Source organism: Podarcis bocagei (genome assembly GCF_964188305.1).
Source record: "Podarcis bocagei genome assembly, chromosome: 2".
Taxonomy (NCBI): domain Eukaryota; kingdom Metazoa; phylum Chordata; class Lepidosauria; order Squamata; family Lacertidae; genus Podarcis; species Podarcis bocagei.
Genome location: NC_138126.1, coordinates 109,747,291 through 109,766,467, shown reverse-complemented (window position 1 = coordinate 109,766,467; position 19,177 = coordinate 109,747,291). Strand labels below are relative to the sequence as shown.

The 19,177-nt window shown below is 42.0% G+C and overlaps 1 protein-coding gene across 3 annotated transcripts in view; it reads right to left on the bottom strand.

Annotated features, from left to right (window-relative positions):
• Positions 1–11,303: 11,303 nt before the first annotated feature.
• PRKCA (protein kinase C alpha) overlaps positions 11,304–19,177 on the bottom strand; it is a 200,413-nt gene continuing 192,539 nt past the window's right edge. For all 3 annotated transcript variants that reach the window (XM_081181350.1, XM_081181351.1, XM_081181353.1), the window contains one exon: positions 11,304–18,544. In XM_081181350.1, the coding sequence (XP_081037476.1) occupies positions 18,380–18,544 (165 nt within the window). In that variant the 3' untranslated portion in view covers positions 11,304–18,379. The remainder of the gene's footprint in view (positions 18,545–19,177) is intronic.

Genomic DNA, 19,177 nt, shown 5'->3' with positions numbered 1-19,177 from the left:
AAATCAACACATTTTATGCATATGAACATGGGTGTATTGGGGGGGATGCCTTAAAATAATAATGAATTTTCATGAGGACAATATATACAGTGGTACCTCGGGTTAAGTACTTAATTCGTTCTGGAGGTCCGAACTTAACCTGAAACTGTACTTAACCTGAAGCACCACTTTAGCTAATGGGGCCTCCTGCTGCCGGAGCACGATTTCTGTTCTCATCCTGAAGCAAAGTTCTTAACCTGAAGCACTATTTCTGGGTTAGCGGAGTCTGTAACCTGAAGCGTATGTAACCCGAGGTACCACTGTATTGGAAACTGGTGTACAAAAATGTGGAAAACTGAACTTCTGGAAAAATAAGCAACTGAGAGATTTGTCCAAAACTGATTGATTTGTCCATCACTGTCTGCATAGAAACAAGTTTGTTTAAAGCAGGAAAGGTCTATGAAAATGAATCTCAGCCTCAAGCAGCTCACAGAGGATGTGGTTTTTCGTCATGGTAGCCTTAAAACACACCTAAGTTGGTGCCAGCCACCACATTCTGACCTGAAGGCTCTTTAGATTCTGGCACTAAAATGCAACAGCAGCTCTTCAAATGGTTGCAGCTGAGTGCCATTTGTATGACTGGATAACAGCTTGAGTGGGGAGAAAAATCATAATGGCTGGTAAGAAGTCGACAAAAAGATGGCTAAACTACATGGGCCTAAACTGCACGTTTGAAGGAGTCCCGAGTCAACTATATGATTCTGACTGGAATTAATGAGAGCCAATAACTGGCTGGGCCTGCTGCCAGTTCCCAAAAATACCAAGGGCACTGGGAAGCAGGCGGCAGCAGACATAGCAAGGTCTAAGCAAAGTTTCCTGGACCAGATGACAAACACACAAAAAACTACACTGGACTGAGGGAAAAGGGATGTGAGAAGGCAACAGAGTGAGACTGAGGAGCAAAGATGGAAGCCAACAGGAGAGAAAAGTACCTGTTGCTGAAGAGATCTCTTTCTATGGTGACATATCAACAACATGGAGTGGATCTGCCTTGAGCCGAAAGCAGCACCGTTTAGATTTAGCACCAAATTCCAACAAGGCCAGATGCAAGCTGCACTTCCGAAGCAACGTCAGGAATGCAGTTGTTCCTCCACAGCAGGTGTGGGGAATCGCTGGCTCTCCAGGTGTTGTTGATTTGCCATCATCCCTGACCAATGGCTGTGATTGCAAGGGCTGATGGGAGTTGTAGTTCAGCCACATCTAGCGGGCCAAAGCCACTCTACAGTCATGGCTTTACCAGTCTCACAGCTGAGCATAGGATAGCAGGTGAGTGAGAGGTAGGTGTGGCTGGGGAAATTGCTTCACAGGGCAAATTAGGGAATCTGGTGGGCCTAATTTTGTTCACAGGCTGCATTTACCTCACCCATTCTTATTTAGGGGAAATGTTTAATCAAATAGATGCCTTGCCTCAGAAATATCAGGTGGGTTCCATTAGCTCAAGGATTTCCAATTGTGCAATGGAACATCCTCTTATCTCTTCTCCTTGTGGCTCTGCGCCCTCCCCAAATCTGCTCCAGGAGGTTGTGGGAACCCTCAGGACAGAGGAGAAGGAGGGGGAGTTCTGTTGTGCAGACAGTAGTCCTTGTGCTAATGGATTTTTTGGGTATTTTTTTGGACGTCACTCAGATGCAAATTTAATGGGCAGGTTAATGGGTTAACCAACCAGTACTCATATGCTTAATAAATGAGCATATATTTAATTGGCCAAGGTAAAAGCAAGGCTCATTCACATCAGATGAAAAGGTGGAAGGTCCTGTTTCAAGGACAAAAGGGACTTGGGCCTCAGAGGTTCTGAACCTTCTCTTTGCCCACATGGTAAAGGTAAAGGGACCCCTGACCATTAGGTCCAGTTGTGGCCGACTCTGGGGTTGTGGCGCTCATCTCGCTTTATTGGCTGAGGGAGCCGGTGTACAGCTTCTGGGTCATGTGGCCAGCATGACTAAGCCGCTTCTGGCGAACCAGAACAGCGCACGGAAATGCCGTTTACCTTCCCGCCGGAGTGGTACCTATTTATCTACTTGCACTTTGACGTGCTTTCGAACTGCTAGGTTGGCAGGAGCAGGGACCGAGCAATGGGAGCTCACCCCGTCGTGGGGATTCAAACCGCCGACCTTCTGATTGGCAAGCCCTAGGCTCTGTGGTTTAACTCACAGCTCACATGGTACCTTCTCACAAAGGTGTCCTTGTTGTGAGGGAAGTGCTTGGATGGAGAGACTACAGGGAGGTGAATTATGGGGTGGCCTTCCGCTTCATAACCATGCACAGCCTTTCACACATATAAACTGAGCTCCTGCCCTTTGCTTTATGCGTAACGGGGACAAACCTGCATTTACAGAGATGGGCCTGCAGCCATCACATCTGGTTTGGGCCTGAGTCACAAAGATAACAAAGGCCAACGTGTGACAGGAAGTCATACTATGCCCTGTTAAAATAGAACACTTTTCACTCTCCTGTGCTTCACTCTCATAACAAAGGCACCAGAATGCTAAATTAAGGGTTGGTGCCTCAGCATTTCCGGAAATTGCCTAATTTTAGACAGCTGTGTGAGGAGGTGGCATCTATAAGTACCTGGCAGCTAGCATCTATTTGGAACCAAGCTGCAATTTGGCTTTGATGGAGGTGAAATACTAGAACTTACCAAGGCCGCTCAGAGTTTGCTAGCACTACATATGTATCCTCTGCTGGTGCAAATCTGAAGCATCCATAATGCCTTGACCCTCATCGTCTTGAGGGGTCCTTTCCATAATACCTCAAGCTTTATCTTTTATTGCGCAGGAAGCCACAAGATAGGGAGGGGGTTTGTGTGGTGAAGCTTGCTGGCAGCCCGGGGACATTGCTAGACCCTTAAAACCCTCAGGGCACAGGACTATGACATAAATGTGCATATTCTAATATATGGGCATAGATGCAAATTTAGGCCAACTTTTAAAGGGAAAGCTGCCCTGTAAGCAAAGGGGGAAAAGTTGTTCAAAAAAAGGAGGTCCAAGGAGGTCCAGGTGGTTTTTTAAGGTGGGGCTCAGGGCCCCTTGGGCTGCGCTCTCAGAATTCTCCTGCTACAGATTGAGAAATATCTTGCCCACCATATATGTGTATGACATCCCTATCGAATTGGCACTTCCTTACTGGTCCTATTTCTGTGACTGACAGAAGCCTGCTTGACTCAGAGACATGTTGATAGCAAGTGCCCCTATCTGGACATGGATAGCTTAACTTTTGTCAACTATGCTTTGATAACCTCTAGGTTAGATTACTGCAATGTGTTATATGTGGGGCTGCCTCTGATGGTTTAGAAACTTCAGCTGGTGAAGAATTCGGGTTGCTCACCAGGAAAAGATAGTTTGACCATATTACACTGATCCTGACCCAACTGCACTGGCTGCCAATTAGTTTCTAGGCACAGTTCAAAGTGCTGGTTTGACCTATAAAGCCTGAAACCGCAGCACCTCGAGGTCTGCCTCTCCCCATATAGACTGAGCCAGCCCCTGCCATCATCACCTGAGGCCCTTCCTCGTGTGCTGTCTCTGCAAGAGGTCCGGAGAGTGGCAACATGAGAAGGGGCCTTTTCTATGAGGGCTTCCCACTTATGGAATGCTCTCCTCAGGAAACCTTGCCTGGCGCCTTCGTTACATATCTTTAATCCCAAGACAAAAATATTCCTCTTCTCCCAGGCCTTTGGCTAATTAAACATTCAATACCCTTTTAAACTGGGGTAATTGGGGTTCTTTTTGTTTCTATGGTATGTATTTTGGTGTTTTTTATATTCTAAACCAGGGGTCAGCAAACCTTTTCAACAAGGGGCTGGTCCACTGTCCCTCAGACCTTGTGGGGGGCTGGACTATATTGGGGGGGGGAATGAATGAATTCCTATGCCCCACAAATAACCCAGAGATGCATTTTAAATAAAAGTGCACATTCTACTCATGTAAAAACACCAGGCAGGACCCACAAGTAACCCAGAAATGCATTTTAAATAAAAGGGCACATTCTACTCATGTAGAAACACGCTGAATCCTGGACCATCTGCAGGCCGGATTGAGAAGGCGATTGGGCTGGATCCGGCCCCTGGGCCTTAGTTTGCCTAACCATGTTCTAAACAGCCCTGTGATCCTCAGATGAAGGCTGGTATAGAAATTAAACAAAGTCCCTTCTGCATGTCAAAAAGTGCATGCGCATGAAGCCCTTTCCCTTTGTGCCATTTCTCCATTCCAAATCTTCCAGCTGCAATTCCCCACAGCACGTGCTTATTTGAAATCCCAAGGGGTGTGGGCAAAAGAGTACATTGTGGAGCAGCATAAGACCTGAGTGTTGTCTCCTCTGCTTCCAACTGCCCCCATCAGAGGTGACTTCCCTAGCTCTGCAAGGAAACTATCACCCATGGTTGCAAGCCATGTTTTATTTGAGCTCAAGGCTGATGTTTAAAGAAGCAGGGAGAACAAGAAAGCACACACACACACAACATGGATCCCTAGATATTTACAGTATTATTCCCACAGCAGTTAAGGTGGCACTGTTCAGTTGATGAACCACTATGGAGCTCATCGTCCTTTGAACATGGGCAGCGAGACAGCCTTCCCGAGATGCAGGCTGTTCCCAATTTAGACCTGAGCTACATCCCACGGTAAACGGAGAGTTCAATACACTTCATGCCTCTTTTTCTTTAGGGGGAGATAAATAGCTGCGCTCCTGGCAAAGGCAACAGCTGAAACGAAGGGTTGCCATAGCAATCGGTGGCTGAAAAGCTCTCCGGGCTGGTGGCACCTGCACCAATTTAGTTAGGCAAACAAGGTGGGGTTTTGAAGTACTGTACTTTGCAGCCAATTATGGCAAGAAACTGGAGGACCGTTTTTTAAAAATAGTAATGATAATTCACCCCCTCCCTCACAAGGAAAAAGCAGGGCTGCTACATCAGTGATTAGAGGAAGAATGCTTCCAGACCTGGCTCTATCAAAAAGGGAGAGAGGGGGAAAGAGGGAGATATTGGACATGGCCGTTGTAGGACACACATTCACACACACACACACCAATTACTGACTGAAATTATTCCAATATCAAGATCCAAAAGATAAATGGAACATTATTCATAGCTGCTGGCAGAAACAGGAAAGGCCGGATTTCACAGATGCAGATGATGTAGGGTACAAGTATTGCTCATTGTGGAATGTAGCTAACAAAATTAGAAGTGTGATCAGAAGTACAAGAGATCTGGGTGAAACGGACAGGATAGTGGTCCTGTTGGTAATAATAATAATAATAATAATAATAATAATAATAATAATAATAATAATAATAATTTGTACCCTGCCTATCTGACCGGGTTGGCCCAGCCACTCTGCGTGGCTTCCAGCTCATATAAAAACATAATGAAACATTATAAAGATTACAAACTTCCCTATGCAGGGATGCCTTCAGATGTCTTCTAAAGGTTGTATAGTTACTAATCTCCTTGAGGGGAGGGTGACCCTCAGGGTGGGTGCCACTACCGAGAAGGCCCTCTACCTGGTTCCCTGTAACTTCATTTCTCTCGGCGAGGATTGGAAGGATACCCAACCCACCCACTCCCAATTAAAAGATCTGAAATTGCAAAAACATTCCAGTATATTGGGGTACAAGTGTTAGGAAAAATAGGAGAACTTACCTGTTTATGCTGAGGCTTTTGCTGGCTGTTGATTGCCAGCCATTTGTCATAACGCTTTTGCTAAACCAAGCAGCATTGTCAGTACACATTTTATTTTATTGCTGTTGTATTTTAAGAGATTTTACGTTTTTGTTTCGTTTAAACCACCTTTATATTGTATTATAGGCAGTATATAAATAGTTTTAACAAATAAATATTATCAGACTCTGTGAAATGTTGCCCACAGGCTGGAATCAAAACATATTGGGGTTGGTTGGCTCGCTTCACGACATTCCCTCACAGTAGCAAGAAGTTCTTTTCTTCTTCATTTTTGCCGGCTGTGAGAAGCCAGAGAAGTGGGTTGAAAGCACCTCTAAGCTGCCAGAGTTTTGCTTTCTGAAATCAGGTTGGTGTCACAGGTGTGTGGAAGCACAAAATCCTCTGGCACACATGGCTTTTCCTAGAATATTGCCGGCAATATGGTATTATTTCTAAGATTGCAAAAATGTGAGGAATGGTGAACAGCAGAGGAGCGTGTCTCAGGAAAGCTGCCCCATCCTAAAAATAAATTGCTCATAAATTAACTTCAGATTAGAGTCATAGACTGTAAAGCCTGAACTGAGTTAGGTTGCTTACATTGCACTGACTTCAGTGGGATTTAAACAACCTAACTGTACTTTCCCCCCTTTTTTATATTTATATTTTATATAAAAAAGTATAAAGATAGAAGTAATCTACATTAGACACAACAACTTAGTAAAAGTAAAAAAATTGAGGTCTTAGAACAAAGGAAGGAAGTCAATACAGTGGTGCCCCGCAAGACGACTGCCTCGCAAGACGGAAAACTCGCTAGACGAAAGAGTTTTCCATTTTGGAGGTGCTTCGCAAAACGAATTTCCTATGGGCTTGCTTTGCAAGACGACAATGTATTGCGAGTTCCTGCTGGTTTTTTCCCCTCCCCCCCTTTTTCTAAGCCGCTAAGCCGCTTATCGGCTGATCCGATCAGCAGATAAGCCGCTAAAAGCTGCTAATAGCGCTAATAGCGCCAATCCGCTAATCCGTCAATGGGCTTGCTTCGCAAGACGAAAAAACCGCTAGACGAAGAGAATCACAGAACGGATTCTTTTCGTTTTGCGAGGCACCACTGTATGTGTATATGTATGTACAGTGGTACCTTGGGTTAAGTACTTAATTCGTTCTGGAGGTCCGTTCTTAACCTGAAACTGTTCTGAACCTGAAGCACCACTGTTCTCCTCCTGAAGCAAAGTTCTTAACCTGAAGCACTGTTTCTGGGTTAGCGAAGTCTGTAACCTGAAGTGTGTGTAACCCGAGGTACCACTGTAATGACTAGATTAGAATGATGAAATATGATAAAATATGGTTTTATTTGTAGATGTGTGCTTTTTCTTTTCTTTTTTGTTTTCTTTTTTGTGTTCTGTTTTTCTTTTTTGTTTGTACAGTATCATTTTGGATTCAATGTTTGCAATTTTTGTTATAATTTTGCATTGGAAATAAAATATAAAAATATAATATATAAGCAACTTAAATGTACACTGTTGAGGTCCTATATTTGCTGAAGTTAATTTATTTTAGCTGGTCGAATAGAGGGATCATGTCTAATATAGTTATCAACACAGTAATGAAGAACTTCCTCTCAGTGACTGGGATGCTAGTTCGACACCGAGAATGCAATGGTGGCAGAGAAATAATATCCCTTCTTTACCACAGCCACATGGTAAATAGGATTAGGTGCCCTTAGTTGCGTTTATTTATATTCCTTGTCAGATTTGTGTCACAAGTGTGTGGTCCTGCCATGGACAAGGAATTACTCCCAGGTTACTGTTCTGGGGGTTCTGAAGGATATATTTTGTATTGGCCACTTACAATTATTTTTTATAAATGCAGCTGATATTTGCTTTGCTGAGTGTGTCAGGGCAACACAACTGTTAAGGGTTTTCATATACCTGTTTATGGATCTGACAGTTTGTCTTCTACATAAGCCAAGGTCCAAAATAACAATCCCTCTGCATGCATCTCAGGCTAAAAGCACTAACTGTTCCCTCAAGGAGGATTTAATCCACCAGGTTATTTCAGCAACCGATTTCTAATGAGCTCCATCTGACCTGAAATTCTAGCAGCGCTGTGACTCTCCCCTTCTGCTAGAGCAGGTGCCTGCTTTGAGAGTATGAGATATTTATGTTCTATCAGCTTATTTCCTTTTCTGCATTCTGCTGACATGGTTACAGAGAGGAACGGAGCAACATTTGAAAAGAATTGTCATGGTTAGAGGAACTCATAGTGTGGATTAGAGCAAAGTGATTTTGCCCGGGTGCCTTGCAGAAATTTTAGTTCTCCTGTGAACTTCTGTTGTTGTTGTTTCGTAGTTTAATGGTGTCCGACTCTTCGTGACCCCGTGGACCAGAGCACGCCAGGCACTCCTGTCTTCCACTGCCTCCCGCAGTATGGTCAAACTCATGCTGGTAGCTTCAAGAATACTGTCCAACCATCTCATCCTCTGCTGTCCCCTTCTCCTTGTGCCCTCCATCTTTCCCAACACCAGGGTCTTTTCTAGGGAGTCTTCTCTTCTCACGAGGTGGCCAAAGTATTGGAGCCTCAGCCTCAGGATCTGTCCTTCCAGTGAGCACTCAGGGCTGATTTCCTTCAGAATGGAGAGGTTTGATCTTCTTGCAGTCCATGGGACTCTCAAGAGTCTCCTCCAGCACCATAATTCAAAAGCATCAATTCTTCAGCGACCAGCCTTCTTTATGGTCCAGCTCTGGTACAAATAACTAGTTAGTGGTGCAACTAGTCAGAGGTGCAGAGGGCTTGATGTATTATTACACCTTTGGATGCTGAATCACAGCTAAAGCGCAGGAGGAGATAAATTGCGTCCATAGTCATTTCCAATGTGAAACAAAAGCAAATTTTCAACCCAAGCAGGTGCCATGGAGGAAGTTGAGTGAAAATGTACCCTAGGTTTTCTCAGTGAGAATGGAAACAAAATTTAAGTGGCAGGAGTAGATGTGAAAATTGAATGTCAAAGTTATATGATACTTTTCACAAAGGTGCAAAGGGGGAGAGGGCTTTTATACCAGGAAAGTAGATTTAAAAACAAACAAACAACCGTGTTAAGATGAAGCTTTGTTTGTACATTCTCTTTGTTCTTATAGAATGTCCTACATGACAGCCAGCACAGGACACCTGATTCAAATTGTCAGCTGTGAAGTTTACTGGATAGTTTTGACCCAATTCTCAGCACAATCCTGAAGCATAGAGTGAAAACAAGGCAACATATATGCACTGGCCACTTTAGGTTTTGCAAGAAGCACAAATGTGATGTACTTTGGTTGCCTAATAAAGGGGAGGTGGGAGCAGACAGCTTCTTCTTAGAATATTTTATGTTATTGTTTATTGTGTGTATGTGTGTAGATAAATAGAAATGTGTGTGCAAGAGAAGAAAAACTCTGGTCTTCGATAAAAGAGCACAGGAGGCAACTGTTGGATTAGAGACCTGGCAGGGTTCTTGTGTATGCAGTGGTTCCTGAGTATTCAGGAGGAAACCTACAGCCACTCACACCAGGGTAAGGAGGTAGTTTTTCCAAGCATGGCTTCTTCTACATCTCCCTTTTATGTAACTGTCACAAGAAGTGCCCAGACCTGTACTAGAAGCTGTGCATAAAAATGGACCACATTAGCAATGCAGGGTGTGTGTGTGTGTGTGTGTGTGTGTGTGTCTATATATCTCTACAAATACTGTATATAGTGGGAAACATCTTTCATGTGTTGCAGCTTTGCCAGTCCAACGGTTCACAGAGTTCATTCCTGCCAAGCCTTGCCCACATTTAAAGCACAAAATCAATCTGCTCTCTGAAGCGCACACAACTCTTTGCGGGTTTTGTCAGGCAGAACAATTTAAATATGCAGAGATGGTGCTAAAAACGGCTTTCTTTTCTTTCTTAAAACTCAGTCATGTGCTTCTCAGGTTTTAGAAATAACTTAAGAGAAGCCCCCTTTTCGCTTTGGTGGCAATTTTGCAAATGACTGTTAACAATCACAGGTAAAGAATTATTCTGCAATGGAAGTAATTAGGCAGCCGAAGAACTGGAGGGGTGGGGGTGGGGGAGCAGCGGCGGACATGAATGAAATGAAAACAAAAGAAAAACAGCAGACATAAATGGCTCTCTGGTTTGTTTCAAGAGTGAACTGGGCCTTAGAAGTATTTCAAAATGTCATTTCAATGCCTCCAGAACCCGGAAATGCTAAGTAATGTGTGAACTGAAAAAACGCTAGTTGTTAGCCCTTACACACAGCCCAAATGCTGCTTTAGATAAGGGGTGGGGGACTGTTTTCAGCCCGAGGGTGGACTGCATACCAATGGAAGGCAGGGCCAGAGGCAGTAAGTGGGGCCCCCAGCAAGCATTTATCCAGTAGACAACATCCCAGCCATGCAACAGCCAGAAATCTCTACAATCCCACCCACACCCCAATCCATCACCCACTCAGGCAAGCAAGAGTAGTTATCAAAGTTCAAGGATGCATTCTTGTGGGGGAATCATATATATGATGGACACCCTTCCCTTGGAAATTAAACCAACATCAAGTCTTTTAACATTCAAGAACTTTACCTACAGAAACTGATAGATGAATTAAAACATTATTTTTACAGTCAGGTGCTTCTCCAAGCAAGGGCCCGCAGTCTCTTCTTCTAACTTCCAAACAACTGTATTTTCCTCTAAGCAGTCAGTCTTCTGTATCTCAATTAGGCCATCCCTTGCAGCTCCTATGAGAGATTTCTACTTTTACCTTCTCCTGCTGCTTTGCTCTTTTCCTTTCAAGCAGAGAAGAAGCCCCCCACCAGTCTATTCAACTTAGCAGTGTTCACAGTGGATTCTAAAACAGTCATCTCAAATCACATAAAATAGAGTCTCTCCTTCACTAGATACCTCCCTTGTGACCAACGTTAGCCAACCCCATGAGAACTACTAGAGAACTCTCTAGAATTCAGTTACCAACCAATCAAATTTAAGCATGTGGTAATGCATTTACAATTTTGGTGAATTAAATTACCATACTTAACATGCTCGCCATAAAAAAAGGGTGTGTGGTAATGGTGATAGTGCTTAGTGAAATCCCTCTCAATGCCAGTCACCCAGTGAAGGGGAAAAGGAGACAATGGACATGTTCAGAGACCCTCTTTCTTCCCCCTGCTTGCGCCTTGCCCAGCACCTAATAAATAACTTCCCCCAGAGGTTCCTCACAGCAAGCCTCTAATGAACGTTGAAGGCTATATACTTGGAAGCAACTATGCCAATGCAACCTTAGGTAGTGGACGACTGGAAAAAAACAAAAAAAAACAAGAATGAAGTATGAACAAAAGAAAGACAGCTAAGGACCCCCCCCTCCAACAACTTATTTTCAGCCCCACTACAGCTGATATGTGCACGGACTAGAACACTCTTCTTGGATGGGGACAATTCAGAATCAAATGCAAAATTTCCTTGAGTCAAGCTTAAAGAAAGGAAAGGCAGTCCACACAGCGAACTGTGAGAACTGTACTTCAACTGGAGTACCATCAGGGATAAAAAGCAATAAATTCAAGCTCTTGACAAGTCAAAAACTGGCAGTGTAAGGAAGACACTCCTCCACAAAATAATTATCAGTATCTTTATTCATATTCACTTGCTTTCAAACTACCATTAATATTTAACAAAAGAAAATGTCATGCAAACAAAGATTAAATATTAATATTAAGGGGTGTGGGGAAGAAATGCAACAATTTTTACATTAATCTTGCCTGCTATTTTTTTTAGATTTCCCCCTGCAAACGAATGGCTTCTCCCATTATCCCTACAGTACCTTATCGTCATTAAATAATTAGAAAAGGTTCCCTTCTCTCCAATAATATAAATGTTGAGCCTTAAAAGTGGTATCATACATACAAGGTAACTTTTATTGATTCTATCCTTTGTCGAAAGAAAAGATAAGGGTTAACATAGCAAATACCATGATGTTATAAGTTGTTGACACATTCCAGGGCTGCAACCTGACCATAGTGTGTGACCTGCATATTTGTAGGCTTTACATTAAGCAAATAGAATAAAATAACAATAAAATCACATTTTATGTTAAGACTGGCTTGCATTCATATAAATAACAAAAAGAAAGGAAGAGCTCTTAAGTTATTTCCGTGAAACCGGCAGTGATCTTCCAGCTACGTAATAGAGCAGACCTCTGAAATAAATAGACTTTCCCATTGATTTAAAGGGGTTCACTTTGGGTATTATATTACTTACTTGGAGATCAGCTATAGTATGCTACCAAAGAAAAGAACCATTTAAACCCTAGGCCTGAAACCCTGTATAGCACGCAGATAAGCACACACAATCAATGATGAAATTAATTATGGGTTGGTTAAAAATCCATCCATCCTGGCCCAGCCATTTCTGCTTGGTACAGATGTACCTGTAAGGTACTTGCATGGCACAGAGATAGGCTCCTCTCCTTCAAGGGCCTCCCAATTCACTTTAATAGAACAGATTGCTATGGGGCTGCCTGGCAATGAATGGGAAATCTCAGGGGCAAGACGTGCATTGCACTGAAAATCTAGGGAGCACTCAAGGACATTGGAGAGGTGAATTTTTAACCTTTGCTGGAAAATGGGTGGAGGTGGTGGACTCAGGTGCTTTGCACAATCTTGCCCAATAGGTTTCAATGGGGTTTGCATAGGAGAAATTCCCAGCGGAATTTGTGAGCTTTGAACGTCCGATGTGGTACAAAAGATGTATCCGATGGAATCAGACTGTGGCCTGCTACATGATCTGAAACCTTTTTTATTTCTTTCTAGCATCCGTTTCTTCGTGGCACCCACCGATAAAGATCAAATCTCTCCTGTACAAATAGTCATAGTAGCCGAGGCCAGCAAACCTCAGACAAACCGAATTAAGAACGGAAGTAGATTTTTTGGTGATGGGATTGGTTGCCTTCATAAGGATAACTTATTTTATTTTCTGGTGCTTTGGGGTACACTGAAAATATGGTGTCGTTTCATTCTACAGTAATCAGTGATGCTTTATTTATACAAGATTTGAATCTCTTCAATAGGAAAACTGTTTTTTGTTGTTGTTGTTTTGTAAAAGCAGCACTTGATAGTACTATATAGGACTTTGCCTGGCAAGAGCTAAATTGTATTCCATACCCCCGTAAGACATTGATTAGGATAAGTTCAGTACTCCCCCCGCCCCCCTCAGTACTATTACAGTTGTATAAAAAGTATAAATAGCATTGGTTTTTTCAGCAAACCATGTAAATTGAACAAATGGATTCCTTATTAAAAAGTATAATACTTTTAATATATATATTTCATATTAGAAGTGTACCAGGAACAACAACTAAACAGCTCTCACAGCAGCCTGTGAGGGACGTAAGTAGTAGTATTGTCCCCATTTTACAGATGGGGAACATGAGGCAGAGAGGTTTAGTACCATGCCAAAGGCCACCAAGGGAGTCATCGGTAGAGCTGAGAAAGAAGCCCTAGATCCCAGAACTGTGGTACAACTATGACAACATTATAGCAATACGCCCCCCCCCGAATTTCTTATGAACAGGGAGGACTTTGCTGCATGCTTTTAGAGATTCACTATAAGGCTGTATAGATGCCAGCTTTCACTGGCAGTGTTATCAGCTGATGATATGAAGTGATATGTAAATTATCAGTGCTAAATCATTCCCAATTTACTTTAAATATTTCAGATACGTTTTGTTGGCAAAGATGTGAGGTTTAACCATTTTGTTGTCTTGCAAGTAAACATTTTTTTCCTTTGAACCAAACCTTGCTACAACCAAATTCTTAATATTTGACACATTTTTACAGATGCAAACAGATTTAAAAAATGAAATAAAAGCGACAACCATTACATTCTAATGGCCTAGACAACAAAGATAACAAATCACATGATTATTATTATTTTTTAAAAAACCTACCAAATTCCTTAATGGGCATAAACTGAACACTATAAATACATTTCCCACACTATGTTGAGTTTGTGTTGAATTTGGCCACCAGGGAATCACTTGTATTTGATAACCGTGGACCAATATGCACTGAGGGCCTAATTCAGCTGGTCCTGTGAGCACAGCTCTCGACTTACAGGATGCTACTAATGTGATGGGAAGGATGCGAAAAAGGTGGAGTTGTGTCCTGAATATACAAAAATAAAAATAAAATAATGCAACCTTCAGCTTCATCTTCCTAGAAGATCCGTTTTGTCCTCCATTTGTCTCCTATTGCAAAAATAATTCTAAAAGTCGGGACAGAACTCTGTTCTGTGGATACTAGACTTGCTAAAATTTTCATATGCAACCTTAACCCCACCCCCTCAAGGCCAATAAGAATTGCTTTTAATTCCACGGACGATTAAATAAGCTATGTCTCCGGTGTTTATTAAGTCTGCGTAAAATGAAATGTTGACTTTCAGGGGACCATGGCTTCTTGAGCATGCATTTATTTTCACTATTAGAAATAGGAATCCAGCTATTACGGATGAACTGTTGTAGGAGCTGGTGGGTAGAGGCTTGTGCCATTTTAATATTCTGTATTGGATGCACAAGTGTCTACAGCTGGTCCTGGTTAAGAATACATGCTCTCAGGGATTCTAGGGGAAACTAGCTTGCTTTGTGCTAAAAAAACCCCAACAGTCGCCAAATACTTCGCTGTTAAACCCTTGCGGCACCCTCTTAACGCCTGCCATTTTGCTATACAAAAAAAAAAAGGCGGGGGGGAGTCTCTGTGTTTCTGTAACTGGTGATTTTCCCAGTTATGTAAAAGGTAACTAATGGCTTAAAAGCATTGAGCATATACCGCATTAGACCAATGCTGGGATTTCAAAAGAACAAGAACAGAGACTACTGTCTGCTATTGAACAGGCAAATTCCAGAGCAATTGAAACAGCTTATGAAAGTGCCGGTATGTTTGTCTGCTGGAAAAGGAAGGGAAAGCAAATTATTGTATTTTGTAATGCAATGCTCCACCTGCGTTTTAAGCAGCTGTATGCAAACTGAACAGCTGAGACACAGGGCCCTGAAACAAAACCTAGTCAGGGCCGGTTACTGCTCAGTATCACACTTTTCCATATATGTGCTATAAATACAAGTTCCTGTCATTACCATCTATTTGCCATTATTTCACTAGCTTTTGTTGGGTGATAATTTTAGAAGCAGTCCTTTGCTCAGTTCAACAAATCCACATTATCTAGCACTCAAAGCCAAAGGAACATAGGGTAGCGTCATATACCTGGTTAGACTATTGGTCTATTTACCCCAGTGCTATCAACTATGAATAGCAGCAGTTCTTCATAGTCTAAGGGCAGGAAGAGGCCTTTCACAACACCCCTCCCTTATCTTTTTAAACGGGAGATGTCAGGAATTGAACTGGTGCCTTGCACAAGAAAAACATGTGCTCTACCATGGAGCTAGGCCTCCTTTCCCAATGGAGGCAAAGCACTCTTGCATCTTGCTTTTTAGACTGTAAGCTCCTCAAGGCAGATACAAGTCTTCTTGTTTGTTGCTCTATAAATTGCACCACCACCTCCACGTTATTGCAATCCATGCACCCTCAACGTATATACTGCAATCCCCTGTCTGTGTCCGTGGCTGCAGAAAGTGGGGATTTCATGGGGAAAGAACATGTCCTAAAATAACGTTCCCTTCTCAGCATGCTGATGGGCAGATTTTGAGCCTCAATATAGTCCCAAAACTGTCATCACCGAATATATTGTGTTCCCTCGCCCCAGTGGCAAAAACATATCAAGTAAGTGGAACGCTAGCGTTTGTTTCTTTATCAAATGAAAGTTTAATTTTGCTAGCTAGGCTGTGCCAATTATAGATAAACCACTAAGCGTTAAGTCTGGGAATTAAAAATTATCTGCCCAATTATGATAAAATATGCTTAATTTTCTCTCAAACTGTGACAACTGTTTAGAAAAAGAGGCAAATGTGAAGGAGATATGGTGCCAGAATTCAGCTCAGAACACCTTTATTGTAAAGTAAAGGTACCAATGTCTGATAGCTTTGATACTTTTATGCGTAAAGATAGTCCACCCACACTGACCACATTTTTCATTGTTATACTATTTTTATAGTATAAAGTTCATATGCCTCTTATTCACAGTATCGGTTATTTGCTGCAGATTTCAAGTGGCATGCTTATGTGATGTTCCACATGCACACATGCGACCCTGGGGCCACTAGTGTGCTTCGTGAGTTCTACACCAGTGAGCACACATGAAGGTAAAACACTCTGTGTTAAGGTACCTTCAGAGAATAGTGGGGCCGTTCAGCAAGTGCTTTCAAGAAGAGGAGAGATGAAATATTTTGGCACTGTTCGGAGCTATAGTGTACTATGTAACAGTTTCATAAAAGTGGAGACCTCTCTTTCCTTCATGGTAATCTTGTGGAACTCATCCCATTTCTAGGAAGCACATTCGTGCGGCCAAAACAGCAGGCGCATTGCCCTCCGTGCAGGAAAAGGCATGACAAGATTCTGGCACTGGAGTGCATATTCAGCATCTAGGTTTGCAAATATTAAAAGGGGGAATGTTAACAAATGGAGAGGAGTGTACCATACCGCATGCCGAAAGTGCAAATCAAATACAAACTGATTTTTAAAATCAACATATTCTAATAATAATAATAAAATAAGGTGGGGGAGAGCTTAAGCAATTTAAAACATGGGGGCTGGAACTCTAGAGGAAGCATCTATCAATTATAGCAATGGCCTATTATTATTTTCCTGTTTTGAAAAACTAATTGATGTGTAATAGCCACAACTTCAACCATGTCTCAAAGAGGATATGAACATGTTCTGAGCATGCAGTCAGTTCTTTTCAAATTTTCCTGTTCCAGTCCTCTTTTCCTGTACATATGAAACCATCAAGCTGCTCTATAAACTGCCAATGATCAAAACATGTTTTGGGGATTTGGTGCAAAAGGAAACCTTGGGTGAGGTGGGCAGAGAAATTATCTACATGCACCAATAGAATTTTTCTTCAGCAGCCTGGGGGCTCAGAGGGCAGTGGTTAAAAGTTTTTTGATGGAGGTCAGAGCCTTGCAGAAAAGCTGCAGGTGGCTGTTATAATTTAGCATTAGGCCTACGTAAGAACAAGGCATAGATTTCCCTAAACTATCCACGTTATGCAGAACTTAAAAAAAACAAAACACACCTCCAAAACTAGTAATAATAAAACATTAAGCTAAATCTAAATAAAGAGTCATCCAGAACAATAACCTTCACAAAGATAGCACAGCTGTGTCTTATAAAAAATGTATATATCTTCTTCATTCTTGATAACAATCATCCGTAATAGAGATTCACTTACTGCTTATTATTAAACATGCAAAATTCAATGCATAATGCATATGCAAAAATGTATTCAACGTCTTCAGCCAGGACAACTGCAGCCAAAGACAACATCTTCAGCTGCTTTTCAATTCTCGTTTTGTTTTTCTGTGGCTCCAGGGCTCTTAAACCATGTAAAATACTGAGGGAAGGGATTCATCTAACGAGCCCCATCCATAGAAGTCCTGTGCAAGGACTTCTCCTTGTGCCTAGAGATTCCCCCCAGAACAGCCTGTGGGGAGAAGAGAGGGTGATCGTTCTGTCTGGCAAGCTGAGATGCTTTTACGGACGGAATTTAATCCTAACACGATGTTGAATTCCACCCTAAGCTTTTAATTTTTAAAAACCTTACTTTTATTGGGAAAAGCAGGGACTGACTCTGAATTCTACATTTCTATTATTCGCTGTACAAACACCTTCCTATCATGCACTTTGCTAAATAAATAAGTATAAACTGGGGACTTGGGGCTTTGCAGGTTTGTCTCAGAGCCAAGCTAAGAAACAATTTTTAGAACACAGTATTAGAACTTGGCTTAATGATAAACGTTGAGTAGTGGCGAAAATTAAGCAGTACAAATGGCACCCTGGATCACAGTGTAATCTCATGGAGATTAAAGTTAATACACATTATCAGCATGATGCAGTTTTACCTTTGAGATAGTTCATCATAGGTTCAGTTAATCTTACGTATCTTATCTTTTCCATTTCATATTTTCATACGTTTGCCGCTACTTTGATCAACTGATTTTACAAAGATCTCATGGATCTGATTTGTTCATTTGTTTGCTGTAATAGGTATACATGCTCAATTTTTAACATTGAAGCATTTCCCCCCACTCTCCGCTCTTGTTTTCTCTCTGTTTCAGTTATTTTACATTTCCGGGCCTATTACCCAGCCATTCATCCTGTCATGTGACACCAAGCAGACCAAAGAAAGACCTGGTCCCACAGGGTTCTACATGCAATAATTCAGATTTGCTTATTATGATTATCCCCCCCCCAAGTCTACATGATACTCTTAATTAACCCCCTGAAAGGAAAGAATCCCAGAGGTGCAGGGTACAATGGGAAACAACAGAAGTTATATTAAAAAAAATGACAAAGGCTAGCTTCGTAAGAGTAACCTAAAAGCAGCAGTGATTCCTAGATGAATACAATGGGTAGTATGTGGTGATCTCCTGAGACCACACGATCTTTGCTGTAAACCTTGGCATCTTCCCCCGCCTCTTACCCCTACAATTTTCAGACCCAAATGGAATCAACAAGGCAAAGGTCTAAAAACTCCAGGGCTAAGTACAATTTGTCACTGTGTGGCTTCTTCGCGTCTATCGTTTTCATACTGAGCTCTGCAACAGGGGATGTACAAACTGTGGGTTGACATAGGAGAACCCTTCAAAATCTGCTTGGTCTATGTTAGAAATGACCAGCTGATCAGGCGGTGTTAACACTGGCTGTCCTCTGGTAAAGAACTTGTCGAAGTTTTCGGCGCCCTTGCCGCACTGTAAGGTGGGAAGAAGAAAAAAAATCAATCAGAAAAAGAGAATCTTGCTGTAAGTTCTGAAGTAATTTAAAACATTGCACCAGGTATGGAGAAGCTGTGGCCCTCCAGATGTTGCTAGACTCCAAGTCCCGCCATGCCTAGGGCCACACTGGCTGGGGCTGATGAGAGTTGAAGTTCAGCAACATCTGAAGGGCCAAAGGTTCCCCACAAAGGACTACAGTGTTCTGAAAGTGTGCTAATTGCACTGGACCTCGCAAATTTGTACCACTTCTTTTCGACACAAGCGATGAATGAAGAGAAGTCCGCACATTGTTTTGTTCCATACAAACAGTTCCAACTATCTTAGGGCATGCATTCAAGTGAAGTAAGTAATAATAAAGCTATTCAACAGTATTAATTCAGTGGTGCTTAGTTTGTTTTTGACTGTTATGTTTGTTAATGTCGTTAATACTGCTCTGTGGGTTATGAGTGCCGTAGTGCTTTGTGATTCGTGTGAGCGAAAAGTAGCGTAGAAATATAATACATGAAATGAAACAAAGCAAGGATTCCAGTTGTTGTGGTGGCACTTTGCATCAGCAGCACTTTAGTGCTCATTACAGTTAAATAATCTGTAATAATTCAGATCTTACAT